At 37.2% G+C, this 17,272-nt stretch overlaps 1 protein-coding gene across 5 annotated transcripts in view; it reads right to left on the reverse strand.

Annotated features, from left to right (window-relative positions):
* The window catches only part of Rev1 (REV1, DNA directed polymerase), a 102,999-nt gene that overhangs the window by 71,991 nt on the left and 13,736 nt on the right, over window positions 1–17,272 (reverse strand). For 3 of the 5 annotated variants that reach the window (XM_023717379.1, XM_004633194.2, XM_004633193.2), the window contains exons 2-3: window positions 4,959–5,019; window positions 3,688–3,814 (exon numbers count right to left, since the gene is read on the reverse strand). In XM_023717379.1, the coding sequence (XP_023573147.1) occupies window positions 3,688–3,814; window positions 4,959–5,009 (178 nt within the window). In that variant the 5' untranslated portion in view covers window positions 5,010–5,019. Of the gene's footprint in view, window positions 1–3,687; window positions 3,815–4,958; window positions 5,020–17,272 lie in introns of those variants that run through there. The other 2 variants (XM_023717380.1, XM_023717381.1) reach the window with 2 other exon arrangements.

The following is a 17,272-nucleotide window of genomic DNA, read 5'->3' on the forward strand; positions in this document are numbered from 1 at the left end:
CTTAAGCATGACCTATGGACCAGTATGTGGTCTATTTTAGAAAATGACCCATGTGCAGCTGAGAAAAATGTGTATTCAGCTGTGTTTGCTACTTCTTTATCAATAAAATTAATATAAAAAAAAATAAAGTGCACAGCTTGGAGAGTTCCAGACTGCCTCCCCTACACCTCTTCTGTACCCTCTGTAAAGTATTTTTTTTTTTTTAAATCTTATTAACACAGAGATGGATGGATGGATGGATGGTGCCCAGGATACAAAGAGTGGAATATACCACTCTATTGTTGAGACTGTAAAATAGAGCCACTTTAAGAAAATTTGTCAGGTGCATAAAAACTACCAAGTAAGCTAGGATTTATGTGCACATTTATATTCACACAAAAACTGATATACGTATGTTTATAATGAAATACAAGAAATAATGTAGATAACCTTTAACAGGAAAATAGCTAATTAAATGTGGTACATCCATGCTGTTAAACACAATTCAGCAATATGGAGGAAAAAACTAGCAATAACAACAGTTCTGATGACATCTCTACAGAGAATTGTACTGAGTAAGAAAAGCCAACCTAAAAAGATACACTGCATGTTCATGTTGTACTTCATTCTTGAAATGATCAAATTATAGAAATGGAGACCAGTTTAGTGATTTCGGGAGTAGAAGAAGGAAAGAAAGGAAATGGGTGGCTACAAAAGGGTGTTGTGAAGGACTGTTGCTGACAATGTTCTGTAGCTTGACTACAACAATGTCAGCTTCCTGGTTGTGATACTGTTTTCTTGTGTCTGAGATGTTACCATTGGAGGAAAATGGGTAGAGTTCATATCTACATTATTTCTACAACTCCATGTGAATCTACAGCTATCTCCAAAAAAAGATTTTAACTAATAAAAAATTTTAAAAGGATATAAGTTAACATTACAGGGTGGAAAACCCTTCAGGGTGAGGAAAGAATGGGCTGGCAGAGGCTGAGTATTTTCTGTATAAACTCAGGTTCAATGCTAACTAGGTTAAAAGGGACAGGAGCTATGAAAGAGGCACAAATAACACAAGTGGGACCATTACTAAGGGAATCAAGAAAACTTGGAATTTAGCAAAGGTCTGTGGATAGCATGGCTAAGAATCAACCAAAACAACATCCTTTGTCTTGTCTTGAAAGCATTACTCTTTACTTGCTAATCTACTTTTCACTACACAGCATATTCTGTTCTTTTGTTTGTTTGGTATTGGGGATTGAACTCAGGACCCTGTGTTTACCAGGCAGGCGCCTATGCCACTGAGCTATACCCCGGCCCCACAGCATATTCTGTTCTATCTGTAAGACTCAAAGTATTCACTGCAAAGGTTTTTAGAAGACAAAGCCATATCACAACTTGTGTTACTTGTGTTGAAAGTCAGCACAACAGAACTTTCCTTGTAGATTTATACTGTTAACACCAGGAGCAAACAAACCATGATTTTTCTTATCCTAAATAAAAAGACAGGATAGTAAGTGCTCCAAACAGGAAATGCCTTAATAACTGCACAAAATTTAACTGGAGTAGAATGAAAATTACAGATTCTTGATCAAGTTAGTGATCACTACAATATTTTTATTCCTCTCTCACAGAGAATTGCCTTTTCTTCCTCTTATGTAACAGAGGATGGTGGTATGCATTAAGAACTTCCATAACTGGCTAATCTAGCAAGTAATGTTTATTTACTTTTAGTAACATTTTTAATCTTTATACTGACTGGACCAAATTACAATGAGCTAAAAAATTTGCTAACAAGAAATATCTAATAAGAAAATATATAAGCTTTCTTCAGGTAAACTTCCCAAAGCTGCAGCAGAACACATTTTGAGGTAACATTTTTAAGACTAAAATCAGCCAAAAATATTAATCCATTAAAACTTAACTTTAATTCTGCAAGTATTTCCTGAATGGTTAGGTCCAGTCAGTGTAAAAGCAATAAGGATACAACAGGGATGATATAGCTAATATTGCCAAGCAAAAAAGTCATGAGACTAAGGTCTCAAGAAGGATAAGATGCAGAGAGAGGTAAGTTGCCAGTCTCCAAAAAGTGTGAAATCTTAAGAATAAACAGGTACCAGCCAGTTGAGAAGAGGAAAAAAAGTGTAACAGATTGACATAAATATATATAGCCATTTACTTAAAAGAAAAAAAAATACAGTAATACTCTCACCTAGAAAATTAAAACAAAAAGGACTCAAGCACTTTAGTAGGAACAAAATCCAGTATCAATAGCTGTTATGGTTTGTGTCTAGCTGTTCCCCCAAAGCCTCATGCAGTCATTGGAGCAGCCTCTAGAGTCTAAATATGAAATGAAATCTCCACTAACTGTGAGCTAAACAAAGCTTTCCTTCCTTAATTTTGGGTGTTGGATATTTTGTTCCAGCAATGAGGAAAAAGTAAGACAATAACCAAGTGGATACTGAATTTACAGATCAGAAAAAGATAAATCTAAACTGGTTATTTGGAAGCTCAGAAATATGTAGCTTGGTGCCAAAATCAATAAAAATTCATGAAACAGGAGCTCTGGGCACCTCCCAAAGTGAATATGTACATAAATCTTAAAAAGAGAAAGCTCACAAGTAAAACTGTTTAAGAGGTAAACTAGAATTCCTAGATTTCGTCTCCCACTCGGAAGAACAGACTTCTTGGGCCAAGGAGCTGGCTCAGTAGAATAAGCGCAAGGGCCTGAGTTCAATCCCTGGTTCTACAAAAAAAAAAAAAAAAAAAAAAGAAATTAACCTTTGGGGCTAGGGAGAGAGCTCAGTAGAATAAGCACTTTACTGGCAAGTGCAAGGTCCTGGGTTCAATCCCCGTTTCCACCAAAAAAAAAAGAAAGAAAGAGAGAGCGAGAGCAGACTTCTTAATCTCTTTTAGATGGATTCAATGACAACAGTAACAGTAGGAAGGACAATGGGTGAAAAAAGAACAGGAGAAAAAAGTGAAATTCTACCTCTTAAACTGTGAGGATTCTGGCTTTTCCCTTCCCCTTAGTAATCAAAAGGTTAGCAGCCAGATTTAAAACCTTCTCCAGATTCTTCTCTAGGAGACTAAGTGCACAGACCTCACCCACCCAGGAGGAGGAATGGGCAAGCACAGTTGGAAATGTCTTAACAAAATGGCCCTCATCAAACCTTCATCAGTACAGCTATTTTCAAGCCCATCCATATACAAAAACCTTTTAATTCAGCTATTTAAAACAAGATTTTCGACTGGTTTTGTTTTTAAACTCATTTTAACTTATTTATTTGGTACAGGGTCTCACTATGTAGCTCGACTCAGAGTGATCCTCCTATCCTAGCCTCCCCATCCCTGGGATTACAGGCATGTGCCACATGCCCTGGCCACCATGCCCAGTTTTGGTGGCTGGCTTCGTGAGGCATCAGCATGTAATGGGGTATCGGGAATCAAACCTGAGTCCTTGTGCTTGCCAGGCAGGTGCTTACACCGCCAAGCTATCTTCCTATCCCTCATTTTAACTTTTTAAGCTACATTTTCTAATTAACTGAAGGTGGGATGGGAAGGAAGAGTAGAGCAGTATCTAAGCAATGATTTGATTTTTCATTTTTTAAAGTATCATATACATGACAAATACTTAAAAGCAGTAGCTTAAATCACTCTCAATCCTAAAGTGCAGCCAAAATAGGGTACCTGAAAAGTAAAAAAGTACTCAACCTGTATATCCATTAACATAGATGGCAACTCCACTAAAAATTGTAGATGAAGTCCCATCCTTTTGCAGGGCAGCATCTGATCGGAACTGTTCCTCCAATTTCTGGACCTTGGCAGCCATATACCCACCCTAGAATTAAAGAAAAGGTAAACGAATCACGAAAGTTACAAGTTTCTCTATAGCTTTTTTTTTTTTTAATGAAACTTATATTTTAAAAATAAATAAAAGGGCCTTACTCTGTATCAAATGGTCAAAATAAAAATGATCTCATGAGCCACAAACTAGGCAAGATAATAAAACACATAGACAAACAAGACTTCTACCTCTGTCAACTCAATTCCCAATAATAATATTATTACATTCTTAAGTTACTTTCAAACAGGAAAACGCTCAATCATAAAAAATATCACAACCTATTGCTCTTAAATAATCAAGCTACATGAAGATTAAACCAACCAGAATTTGAAAAGAGGTCTAAGAGCACATTTTAATCTGGCTTCCTCTCTTCTATACAGAAAGCTTAACAGAAGCAACCTTACAAACCAGCTGCATGGGGCAAGGCTACAATGAATGATTCAATGGCTAAATTCTGGATCAAATCAATCTATTTCACAGCAGTACTACTCTTCACTAGGTACCTTCTACCTCAGAAAGAATATTAAAATAAATCAAATACCTTTGGTAGATTTATGAATTCAGCCTTACTTTTCCTGATCCTCAAAATAATTATGTATAAGCATTCTGAACTAATAAGTCTTTAATTTGAAGCTACAGATATCTAAAAGTATTTTTTTCCAAAATGGAAATGACTTCATTTTTGCAAATTAAATTACATGCTCACAGTAAAAAATATTATAGAAAACATAAGATATAAAAAACGTTAAAATCAGTATAATCTCATTAGTATTTTGGGGTGTTATTTTTAAATCTTATTTCTGTGCTTCAGATCATAAAAATTTTATAAAAGTAAAATCACTTATCTCCTATTTTTGGATATTTATGTTTTACTAGGAGTTATTATTAGCAATATTAAAATAGTCATCATACATTAAATTCCTGTGTGCAGAATATTTACTTCTTCCAGATAAAATTCCTGAGTAAAGTTTAACAATTTAGTTTTATCAATACTGCAAGTGCATTGAAAATGCACTGTGATAAATCATAGTTGGTATATGAAGTAATTTACAATTTACATCTTAAAGCATATCATAAACTAAAAAAAAAATGAGAACTAGCTCTTCTAATACAATCACTTTTATTTTTCAAAACACACCCATTTTTCCCAGTCATTTTCAGCTCGCTTCCTCCATCCACCTCGCCTCATGGTGGAGCTTCTGTATTGGGGACAAAAAGACAGGTCAGTTTTCAAACATGACGCACTCCCTACTTCACTATCAAGAAAATTACATACTAAAATAAATTCAAATGTTCAATTAATGAAAGCCAAAAGTATAGTACTGTACTATGTTTTCTAAAATGTACCATATAAATAGCACTGTGTTGTACTGCACATATACTTTTTCCAAAATGTACCGTTCACAGGAAACTTTTACAAGTAAAATTTATCCCTTTTAAAACACTCTACCTGGAGATGTGGCTCAGCGGTGCAGCTCTTGCCTTGCACGTACAAGGCCCTGGGTTTGATCTCCAGCACCACAGAAAGAGAGGAGAGGGGAGGGGAGGGAAGAAGAAGGAGAGAGGGAAAAGGGGGAGAAGGAAGGAGAGAAGGGAAGAAGGGGAGAGACGGGAGAGAGAGAGAGAGAGAGAGAGAGAGAGAGAGAGAGAGCGAGAGAGAGAGAGAGAGCACGAGTGCCCCACAAAACAAAAAACCCAGTCCTATAGAATTATCAGGATTTACTTGAAGCTGAAATTTCAATCTACTTGAAAATAAAATTTCAACAGGAAATTTCTTTTTTTTTCTTTTTTTTTTTTTGGCGGAATTGGGGATTGAACTCAGGCCCTTGCGCTTGCCAGGGAAGTGCTTATTCCACTGAGCCATATCTCAGCCCTTAATAGGAAATTTCTTTATGTGGTCCTAAACAGCAATCCTACCATGTATATGCATAAAGATCATCATTAACAGGTCACACTTGTTACCACTAATCAGTTATTTTATTTTCGGTCAGTCAGTCGGTCTGTCTTGAGACAGGGTCTGTCTTGCTGTGAGTTTAAACTGGCCTTGTGCTCACAACCATCCTCCTGCTTCAGCCTCCCAAGTGCTGGGATTATAGGTATGCTCCACACCTGGCCTATAATACAGATTTTTCAACTCACTATCTTCTTACATACTTAAGGTGTATTCAGTGTAATATTCTACAAAAAGCCCTAAAAGAAGTCAATTATTACATTATCTAGGATATGACCCAATGAGATCATCACCGATAATAACTTTGTCAAACCGTCATTCTTCCAAAGGCAACACTTAACCAACTGTAAAACCATGAAGATGACAAAATGATGGCTCACCTTTCATGTCAGTGAGACTAGTGTTACCCAAGACATAAAACAATTTACTGAATCAAATTAGGCACTAAATGAAAAAGTCAAATTCTTCTAAACAAAATGGTCACGTTGGGGACATGCCTTTTCTAGCACAGTACTGTATAGCTTTACACCAAATGTTTATAAAGCCTTATGTATTATGGAAGTCAAATTACCTTTGATATACACTACTAATTTCTATTTGCTTATTGAAAGGAACAGTTAATGGTTAAAATGTTTTTTGACCAATTTATGTGCTTCCATCTATTAATCTAAACAACTACTTTGAAGACAACAATATGCAACAACCACTCCTGAATTCCTATCATCTTGTTTTTTGAAATTTTTTTGTGGCGGGACCAGGGATTGAACTCAGGCCCTCGCGCTTGCCAGGGAAGCGCTTACTCCCCTGAGCCATCTCCCCGGCCCTGTTTTTTGAAATTTTGTATCATTTCTAATTTATTATTTTTATTCTCCATAAAAATATATGATTTATGAGAATCTTTTATTTAGCTCTTTTAACACATGACAAATAGACATTAAAGCCATCTTCTTTCAACTTCTCATTTTTGGGATACTGTAAGATTTGGTTTCTCTTTGCTGACATTTATATTAATAATGAATATATATTGCCCATACATAAAAGATACCTAGATGACATACAAACATAATTTCTCAAAGAGTTTAAGTCCCAGCAGATAGACAAAATGTTTCAGGTGCATGTAAACAGTACTCTGAAAATATGAGGTAAGCTGATTAACTTTTTTAGAGACAATTTTGATTTTAGGTTTGATATAGGTTAAGGTTGTATGCTCATTACCACATCCTGGAACAGACATTATTATTATTAATTTTTTTTTTAATTTAGTACAAGGTCTACTGGGTCTCATTACGTAGATCAGACTTGTACTGATGCTCCTGTTTTCAGCCTCCCAAGTCCTGGGATTATAGGCATGCACCACCGCACCCAGGGCGGGGCTGGCACAGCAACGCTGGGGATCAAAACCCAGTCCCTGCATCTGCCTAAACAGGAGCTTTAATCCACTGAGCTATCTGGCCGGCCCCAGACTTATTATTATTTTTTAAAAATTTATTTTGCTGTTACAGGGTCTCACTATGCAGCTTGGACACATGGTGATCCTCCTACATTCAGCCTCTTGCTGGCTCAGCCTGCCATGCCAGGGTTACAATCCCAGTCCCTGGGCTGCCTAACTAGGCACTTTTGTCCACTAAGCTATCTCACCGGCCCTGGAACAGACTTATTTTCTGTTAATATTTCTTGTCTTTCCAAGTGGCCCCCTTAGTTCCAACCCCTCATCTTAAAGAATAAAGAATGTGTTAATATACACTTCTCAATTTCACGTAAGTTTGCTCTTAAAAATAAAGACAGAACATTTTGAACTTTATATAAGGGTGCATTCTCACAATAATTAAGTACCACTGCTAATCTGCATAAAGATAAATCAAAGAATAAAATATTTTTAAAGTTTAATTAATTTGTTCAATCACTTAAGATCCCTATTTACTTAAGATCCAGTAGGCTCCAAAACCACTACGAAAATCCTTACTAATGTTTTAACGAAGTTATACAAGTACAAAAGAAAGCTGAACACTACACAACACATTGTTTTTTAAACATTCAAGGCATACAAAGCCTACCAAATAGTGAAAATTACTGGCCAAGAATCAGAAGAGGACAAAAATCTACAAAGGAGATCTGCCAAATCAATGAGATTAGATTGCTTTTCCCTCTGCAGACAGTTGCCAGTTCTAGAAGAGTGGCTGAGAGACTAAGGATGGTTTTGACAAAAACAGCGCTAATAATGGGAACTGTAGTCCAACAGCTTTCCAAATGATAGATCTAGGAATAGGACCCCAGAAGAAAAAATAAACTGGAAGTAAACAGGCTCAACTTTGCAGAAATTCAATTCTGTATTATTTATTTTAACTTTGTGAAAGCAGATGAAGGTGATCTTGGACTGCTACAGCCCAAAATACCCAGCAGAAGCAAATATAAACCCACTGTAGAGGATGAGGACAACAGCCTAAATGTCATAGTCTCCTACCATCAGTTTTGCAAATTTAATGTCTCTCAAGCAGAAACAAGTGAGAGCAGCAAAACAAAAATCACAGAGCTACAGAGACTGAAGATACTAAATGTAATACTTTTACATAATGATGTTTATTGTTCAAGAGTTCTAAAATTTTTCAGCCTAAAAGGAAATGAGCATGATGCAAGGAAATATCTTACAAAACAAACTCAAGGGAAAGAGTATCAGCTAAGTTAGGCTGGATGCATCCTAGAGCACAAAACAAACTACAGGATGCAGCTCCACATTTGCTGGGAAACAACAGAAGATTTACATGGAATGTAGCAAAAAGCTACCTGGTAACCTCTACTGTGAAGCCAAATAAAAAGAAGTTGCGGTTATAGAAAGCACACAACACACAGACGTATCAACACTTTTGTTTATATATACTGCTCATACTTCATTGAAACAAACTCATTTTTAATTTAGATCCTGAAATTCTTATATAATGAAAATACTAAAAATATGCTACATATAAAATTCCCATTAATCTTTTTTTTGAACCAGGGATTGAACTCAGGCCCTCGCACTTGCCAGGGAAGCACTTATTCCACTGAGCCATCTCTCCGACCCCTTCCATCAATCTTTTATATGACAGGAAACCCATACATATTTTAAAGGCAGTAAATTTACATGTAAACTACAAAACATGGTAACAACAGAAATATGCCCCAAACATACTGTGGCCCAACACATAAATATTTGAAGAAGTGCCCGGAATATTTACTCTTATTTATTTTTATAAGACAGAATCTCATTGTGTAGTTCAGGCTGGCCTTGAACTTATTACATGGTGCAGGATGACGTCAAACTAATGGTGATCTTCCTGCCTCAGCCTCCTAAATGCTGTGATTACAAGTGTGCACCACCACATTCAGCTTATTTAATCTCATCTGCCTTTTATTACCTTATTTTAAACCATCTTTCCAAAACTCCAATCAAAGTCTGGTCTAATAGCACTATCACAGGTATCTCCTCTCAAAGTAGCAGACAAAAGAGCAAGTGAAGGGCCAGCGAGATAGTTCAGCGGAGTAAGCGTCTGCTTAGGCAAGTGCAGGAACTGGGGTTCGATCCCTGACACCATAGGCTGGCCCTGCCCCTGGGTAAGATGAGCCAGTGTGATGGCGCATATCTATAATCCCAGCACTGGGAAGGCTGAAAATAGGACGACTGCTACAAATCCAATCTGCATAGTGACTCTATACCAAGTACATTAAAAATATTAAATAAAATTGGCCAAGTGATGTACCTTTGATTCAAACAAAAACTACACAGAAGATGGAATTAATTATAACTCATTTGGAGAGTTGCTTATAGAATGTGAAATCAAGAAGAAGCTAATGCATAATTATTCTTGAAAACTGATGTGTCATGATGGTAAGGTATAAATTTCTGCTAACTAGTAAGGATTAACAAAAATTTAGGCTGCTCTGACAGTATCTCAGCAGCCACATCCAAGGAAAAATTCTCTAAATGACTGATTCTTCAAATAGGACTTCCCTAAAAGGGAGAAGAGTATTGAACCTGGACATAGACACCTGACAGAAACATCCTATCCTCTATTCCAAGCAACCTTTTCAACTGCAATGTATCTTCTTTTCTCAACCTATTCACTAAGAGACTGTCCTGTATCAATAAGCTATCCAACTATCAAGCTAGACTGGAAAATAAAAACCACCATCTTCTTTTTAGAGGAAACTCTCCCAGACTGAGTAGTCAAACTTACTCCCTCACGCCTGGTGACCTTGGGGAAAGTGATAAAAGGTTTTTAAAAATTTGTAATGAACAACCTAAAATAACCCACCAACCTCTCCTTATCTAGCAGCATTAACAGAGAAGTCAAAATGGGCCTCAAAAGCTTAGTTTTAAAATGGATAAAGAATGAATTCATGCATGTAAAAGTACCCGTCCCTAGCATCTCGGTTATGACCTCAAAAACATTACTGCTATTGTAGTACCCTAGGCTGCCAGTTCACAGAATGAAATGCAAATGAAACCATATATGCACAAAACCCTTTCAAAAACTATAATGTACATAACACTGTTATTTTAAATAAGTACCCATGGTCTACAAAAGCCCTCACCCTGCTATCTTTTCACCAACAAGAAAGTATAACTGATTAGTGCTCAGCCGATTTCCTTAAGAGAAAGGTGGATGTGGCAGAGAGTTGGGGGAAAAGGAGTTTTTAAAAGGAGCAAACAAATAAGGTTCCACTGTTTAAACTTAAGAGCTATTTTGTAACTTTTGATTTTGGGGTCTGTGCTGTTCCCCAAGAAAAAGCTCAATGACATGAAAAAGACTGATATTTGAGACTGATGAACTAAAGATCAAGTATAAAGACTTGGCTTAGTCTTTGGCTCTCCTGTTTTTACGTTTCATGTGTTTTCACCCCAGCTGTGTATATCAAGAGCCGAGGGATTCAAAATGCCTACAAGGCAAGATTTCCAGACCTTCCCTATTCTCTTTGGAGATGTTCATATTTCTAGGCAGTCTCATTAAGGTATTTATATTATAACAAGATTACCTGCACAAGGTTTTTAACTAACTTTAGTTCATTTCTTGCTGGAGCACACTGCTATCAGTTCACTCTGGCCTTCAAATGTAGATTTTAAGAGGCTGACCAAATCTCACTAAAAAGAGCTTCACTTTGCTTTTTTATCGTGGTTATTGTGGGACTTCAATCCCTACTAGGGGAATGTTCATTCCCAGTAGCAATCATTTTCATGAAAAAGTCGTATTTCATTGATTTACTGAAGAATATTACCACAGGAAGCTCTAAACAGTTCATCATACACCAGTAAAAACTCCTACAGAAAACACACAAACATGTATTCATCAATATTTTGAGGTTACAGACTTGTAACTTTAAAGTCTAGTGACCATTAAGAAGTAACACTGCTCCCAGGCATGCCGTGCTGCTGAGAAGGCAAATGAGACCAGGTGGGCGTGGTGGCCCGTGCCTATAATCCCAGTGCTTGGGAGGCTGAAAATTGGAGGATCACTACAAATCCGATCTGTGTAGTGAGACCCTGCAGACCCTGTACTAAATACATTAAAAAAAAAAAAAAAACCCACACACAACCAGAAGTAATACTGCCTTAGAGTAGCTTTTAATCAGTTTCATTACTATAGTCATAGACATGTTCTCTCGCTTTTATTTAATATGCTAAGAAACACTTGCTGAATAAAGTTAGTATGAAGAAAAACATGGAATGAGTGAATGAACACAGTTCAGTAGTCTAACACAATTCCCCAATATGACACAAAAGCAAAGAAAGCAGACTGTGGCCATCCCATCCATGAACACAGTTGAAATAAAGGAAATCAGCCTGTGGCTCATTCTCGTATTTCTACTCAATACCTCTTTCTTTTGTCTTCAAAGTTTCTTTACCTTAGCTTCAAATCTCTAAGGTATTTACCGATGAAACTGGTTAATAAATGGCTTACAGTATTACATCCTTCAGTAAAATCTGTACCAGGATTTGTCCATCATTGTTCAATGGGAAAACAACAATCTTTTTAATAAATGGAAAAGAAAATTCACTAGATATACAAAAAAAGAGTCCTTACCTTACACCATATATAATAATTACTCAAAACGAATAAAAAACCTAAACAAGAGACTAAAACTATAAAACTTCAGAAAAACCTTGTGACATTGCATTTAGCACTGATTTCTTGGATATGACACCAAAGACATAGACACAGAAAATATAGACTAACATCAAGATTTAAAACTACATCAGAAAGGCTAGACAAATAGCTGGGCGGACTAAAGCACTTGCAAGCAGGCGCAGGGACCAGGGGTTCAATCCCTGGGCCTGCCATGCCAGCCCCACCCTGGGGGCATGCTGAGCCAGCAACTGAGTGGACGTGGTGGTGTGAGCCTATAATCCCAGCTCTTGGGAGGCTATAAACAAGCGAGTCCGATCTAGTAGTGAGACCCTGAACACCCTGTAGACCTTTCCCTAAAATACAAAAAAAAAAAAAAAAACAAAAAAAACCTTGGACCAGGGCTAGGGATAGCTCAGTAGAGTAAGTAAGTGCTTGCCAGCATAAGGTCCCAAGTTCAATCCCAGGTGGTGGTGGTGGTGGGGGGGGGCTGCATCAAACAGGTGTGGTGGCACACACCTATAATCTCGGCATGCTAGGTGTCTGAGAAAATTTCAATTCCTACCCACTCTGGTTAACAAGGTCCAGCCTCAAAATTTAAAAAGCTGGGAATGTAGTTCAGTGAAAAGGTCCTGGATTCAACCCCTACCTAGTATAGCAAACAGATGAAGAAAAACCTGCACATCAAAGGATACAACAGTGAAAAGGCAATCATATCGAACTATAAGAATGAGAGAAAATAAAGGCTTCATACACCGAATATATACTTTTATTTTATTTATTTATTTTTTTTTTTGCAGAACCGGGGATTGAACTCAGGCCCTTGCACTTGCCAGGGAAGCTCTTATTCCACTGAGCCATCTCCCTGGCCCCCGAATATATACTTTTAAAGCTCCAACAATCTGATATTTAAAAAGATAACCCAGTTAAAAAATAAGCAAAGGATGTGACTAAATTTCTCTAAAGATCTAAGCCAGTGTGCACATGAAAAGATGCTTAACATCACTAATCATTATGCAAATCAAAACCACAATGAGATATACCTCACACTCAATAAGATAGCTACTACTAAAAAGAAAATCGTTAAGTGTTGACAAAGTTAGAAAGACATGGGGCTTAAGCATACTGGTGCAAATATAAAACGCTGCAGCTGCCACAAACTGTGTGGCAATTATTCAAACAATCAGAATTATCATGATGCTGCAATTCCACTTCTGATATATGCCAAAAAAATACCGAAAGGAGGGGCACAGTAAATGTTTATTTGTATATTTGTATATTCATACAACATTCACAGCAGCATTACCAGCAATAGCCAAAAGGTGTTAAGAACCCAAGAGTTCACTGACAGATGAGTGGATAAACAAAACATGGTATATACATACAGAATGAAAACTGATTCAACCTTAAAAAGGAAGACATTTCTTGCCAGGCATGCCGGTGCACACATGTAATCCCAGCACTCTACGAGGCTAAGGCGGGAACAAGTTCAAGGCTAGGCAAGATATCTATTTCAACATAAAGAATTACAAGTGGAATGAATGAAGTCCCTAATTCAATACCCAGTATCAGAAATAGGTAACAAAAACTAAAAAAAATTCCAAAACACGCTACAGCACGGATGAAACATGAGGCCATTACACCAAGTGAAGTCATTCATAAAAGAACAAATACTTTGATTCTACTCAGAAGAGAAACTTCAAATAGTTAAATTCATAACAGTACGATGCAACTTTTGCACCAGTAGTTATATAATTTGTTGTAAACTACAAAAGGAGGGCATGGGACTGATACAAGAAAAACAGAATCTCTAACCTGTCTGATGTCAGATGTGCTGAGTTTGTATCTCTTGAAATCAAGGAATGAATTTCAAAGGACAACAGAGGTTAAGAGTAGGAAAGGTTTATTGAAAGACAGCTCCTGAGAAACAGAAGGGGTCCTGAATGGGACAGTGAGGTCCTCTATCAGGGGTTATTTATACAGCAAAGTCACAACGGGCACACAATGTGGGTCAAACTATAACCAATCTATAGGATGACAACTATAATAAGCTAACACTGTCCAATAGGGAAATGGTGTACATAGAGAAATGGTGTACATGGAGAAAACAAAGTCGTTTTGGGTGAATATCTATCTCAACTTCCAGAACCACGTGGTGCTAATTATAGTATAATTACGCCTTAAGGAGGTAGATCTAAATACTGTTTCTTTATCTTGAGACCTAGTCTTCAGACACACCTCCAGCCATAATTCTGACGTCTATTTTTCACTGATTTCCTTGAGTGCCCCATCCCTTTCTCACTATCTATTAGTTTCTATCTAACTTAGCAGACCATAGTATGATTTATTGCCCTTTCCAACTCCACAAACACCAAGATACCACTGTATATTAAAACATTTTCCTGTTACTATTTTGCCAAAATAAAAGAATTTCTGTACTAGAGGAAATAACTGTTTTTGAGCCAGGGTATCATACTATTTTGCTCAATTCTCCTGCTTCAGCCTCCCAAATAACATTTCACCCAGGTAATACATTATCTTGACCAATAAATACACAACAAAAGGACTTTAACCTATCAAATAAAAGTGGCACATAATAATCCTGAAAAAGGAATGAAAAAAAAAAATAAAAGCCTTTAAATATAAGCCTTTTTTTGAAGTGAGTTTGATTTTTCTTTCTTTAAACATTTTCTATTAGCTTCCCATTACTGATTACATCGCTTTGTTATGCCTGTAAGTATTCAATCTTACTAGGGGTTCCTTTGCAAAAATATTTCCCTGCTCTACTTACAAAAGCAGTACATATTTACTGCAGAAAAAAAAAATTTAAAGGAAAAATTATCCATATTCCTGTTTAAAAATTTCACCTTGACTAATACTTTGTACTTTTTCCTTTCAGTGTACCTTACAAGTTTTAAAATTTAAGCTTAAGTTCTAATGTTTAAATCTACCATTATTAATAGCTTACATTTCTACAAAGCTTTTTTTTAAAAGAGCTCTTTATATATCTAAATTTATCTTTACATCCATAGAACAGGCAAGCCTAGTATGTACTTTGTACACCGTTGCTTTCTAGAATGTGAAGCTCAAACACTGAATAAGGCTAACTGCTAGATTGTGGTACAAAAATTACTTACTTAAAAAAAATTAATGTCCTTAAATCTTCAATTAAGGAAACAATGATATCAACATGAACTGCTGAAAAAATAAACAAGAATATGCCCACTAAATTGTACTTCCCTAACAATCAACAAAACAGATGCTTACTTACCTGGGAATCTAGCACTTCTCTGAGCCAGATACAAGTCCTCAAGGACTTAAAAAGCTCCTTCTGGACCCAACCTTAACTAGGCCATATATGAGAAGTAGAAGACCAGATATAGCAACAGCTGCATTCCTAACAGGTTCACTGACCTTAAGCAACTCACAGTCAGACCTAAGTTCTTTATTACCTGGACAGAGTTGGACTCCAACACATACTGATTACTTCTACCTTCACCTCGCCCAGTAACTGCGAACCTTTTAGAGCTCTCAACGATACAAATGTCCCCCTGTGGTACCCATGCCACATATTAGCCACCACTAACTTAGCCCATCTCATTGCCCTTCATTCAAGACTGAAAACACCCCTGACCAGAAGTTTCCACTACCTTATCCCTATGGCCACTTTGGATTCCAGCAGAACCTCAAATTATTGTACTTGCCCCTGAAGTTATAAGGAGAGGAGCAGTAATGTAGGGAAGAAAAGTACCTTAAATCAGCATGGCTATCTTAGGAAGCACAGATAAAAGGGGTTCAAAACCTGTCTTCTAGGGGTGACAGGAGCTTTGAGGTCTTACAATAAATGGAGAACAAAGGTGGGAGTTGGAGGTTTGCATATCCAGCAGAATAAGTAATCCTGGTCAAGTTGTGGTCTGCTTGATAGATATCTCAGTATTGATTGTGGGACAGCTATTACTTGAGGGGGAAATTTACTGTCCGTTGATGGTTCTGTTGAGAGTGGCTTTAGCTCCAGTTATGGGATAATTGTTTCTTTTTATGGGGAGGGACAGTGATCTCAACATGGGACAGAGTCTTGTTTTTCTCTCCTCCCCACCCCATTGCTGCTTTTTGTCTGGGCAGCTACAGATTTCGAACAGTTACTTGAGATGTGTAGGCATCACTCCAGGTTATCTGATACTGGACATTAGAAAAGCTGACAATTAGATATCTCTTCAAATCCTGAAAATTACTCTTAGTTTGTTGTCCTTAGTCTTGAAGAGAGGGAATGAGAGAGTAAGTAAATTTAAAGCTGATAAACCTTTTCTGAGTAAACAACACAACAAGGATTTAATCCAAAATTTATGGTAGTAATGTAGACAAAGCAGAAATGCCAAATTTTGCCCAGTGAACATTTGCAGGCCTCACCTCCCTGTTGTTGGACGTCCTAGTAGAGATGTTTAATAAAAGCAGTTAGGTCATATAGTTTGGAATATAAGAAACCAGGAAAGTTGAGGGAGAGTGTTTGGAAACCAGCTGATTCTGTTGTGCTGTGGAAGGCTTGAGAAGTCAGTCCTTTTTGGTGCTTTATCAGAATGGTTCTTCTACTTGTATCGCTTCTTTCCTTGGGCAGTATATAATTTCAGGGGAGACAATTACTAGTAATTCTTTTAGAATGCCCACCTTCAGCTTGTATTTATATGATTTATCTTGTCAAATGAAGCATAACCAGACGGAGAGAAAATTCTTTGTTATATTGAATTGAGATAGGTTTCCTTTCAAGATCTACCTTAAACTGGGACAGTGCAAGTACTTGTTAATGCATATCTTCGTCTTCTTCATCTTAATGTCACTTGCTAGCATGGTCCTTGCATTAGTAATAATTGAAATGAAAACCAAAGCATGAATTTATAGAAAAAACCTTAAATTGGAAAGCAAGAATAAAGACAGGAAGACTAAAGCTTGAGTAGCTGAAGGGGGCACACTCTGATAGACAGGTCCACACTGTCACACAAAAGAAGACAACTTTTCAAGGATTTGGTTCAGGTTAGCCAGGGTCATGTTGATCTTTGTCTTGGTCCTTGTTCTGTAGCTGAGGTTGAATCCTTATGGCTTGGGCCAGTTTGTTGTCCATGAGAGGAGTCCTTATAACTTCAGGGGCAAGTACAATAATTTGAGGTTCTGCTGGAATCCAAAGTGGCCATAGGGATAAGGTAGTGGAAACTTCTGGTCAGGGGTGTTTTCAGTCTTGAATGAAGGGCAATGAGATGGGCTAAGTTAGTGGTGGCTAATATGTGGCATGGGTACCACAGGGGGACATTTGTATCGTTGAGAGCTCTAAAAGGTTCGCAGTTACTGGGCGAGGTGAAGGTAGAAGTAATCAGTATGTGTTGGAGTCCAACTCTGTCCAGGTAATAAAGAACT

This window comes from Octodon degus, unplaced genomic scaffold (genome assembly GCF_000260255.1).
Source record: "Octodon degus isolate 3935 unplaced genomic scaffold, OctDeg1.0 scaffold00052, whole genome shotgun sequence".
In the NCBI taxonomy this organism is placed as follows: Eukaryota; Metazoa; Chordata; class Mammalia; order Rodentia; family Octodontidae; genus Octodon; species Octodon degus.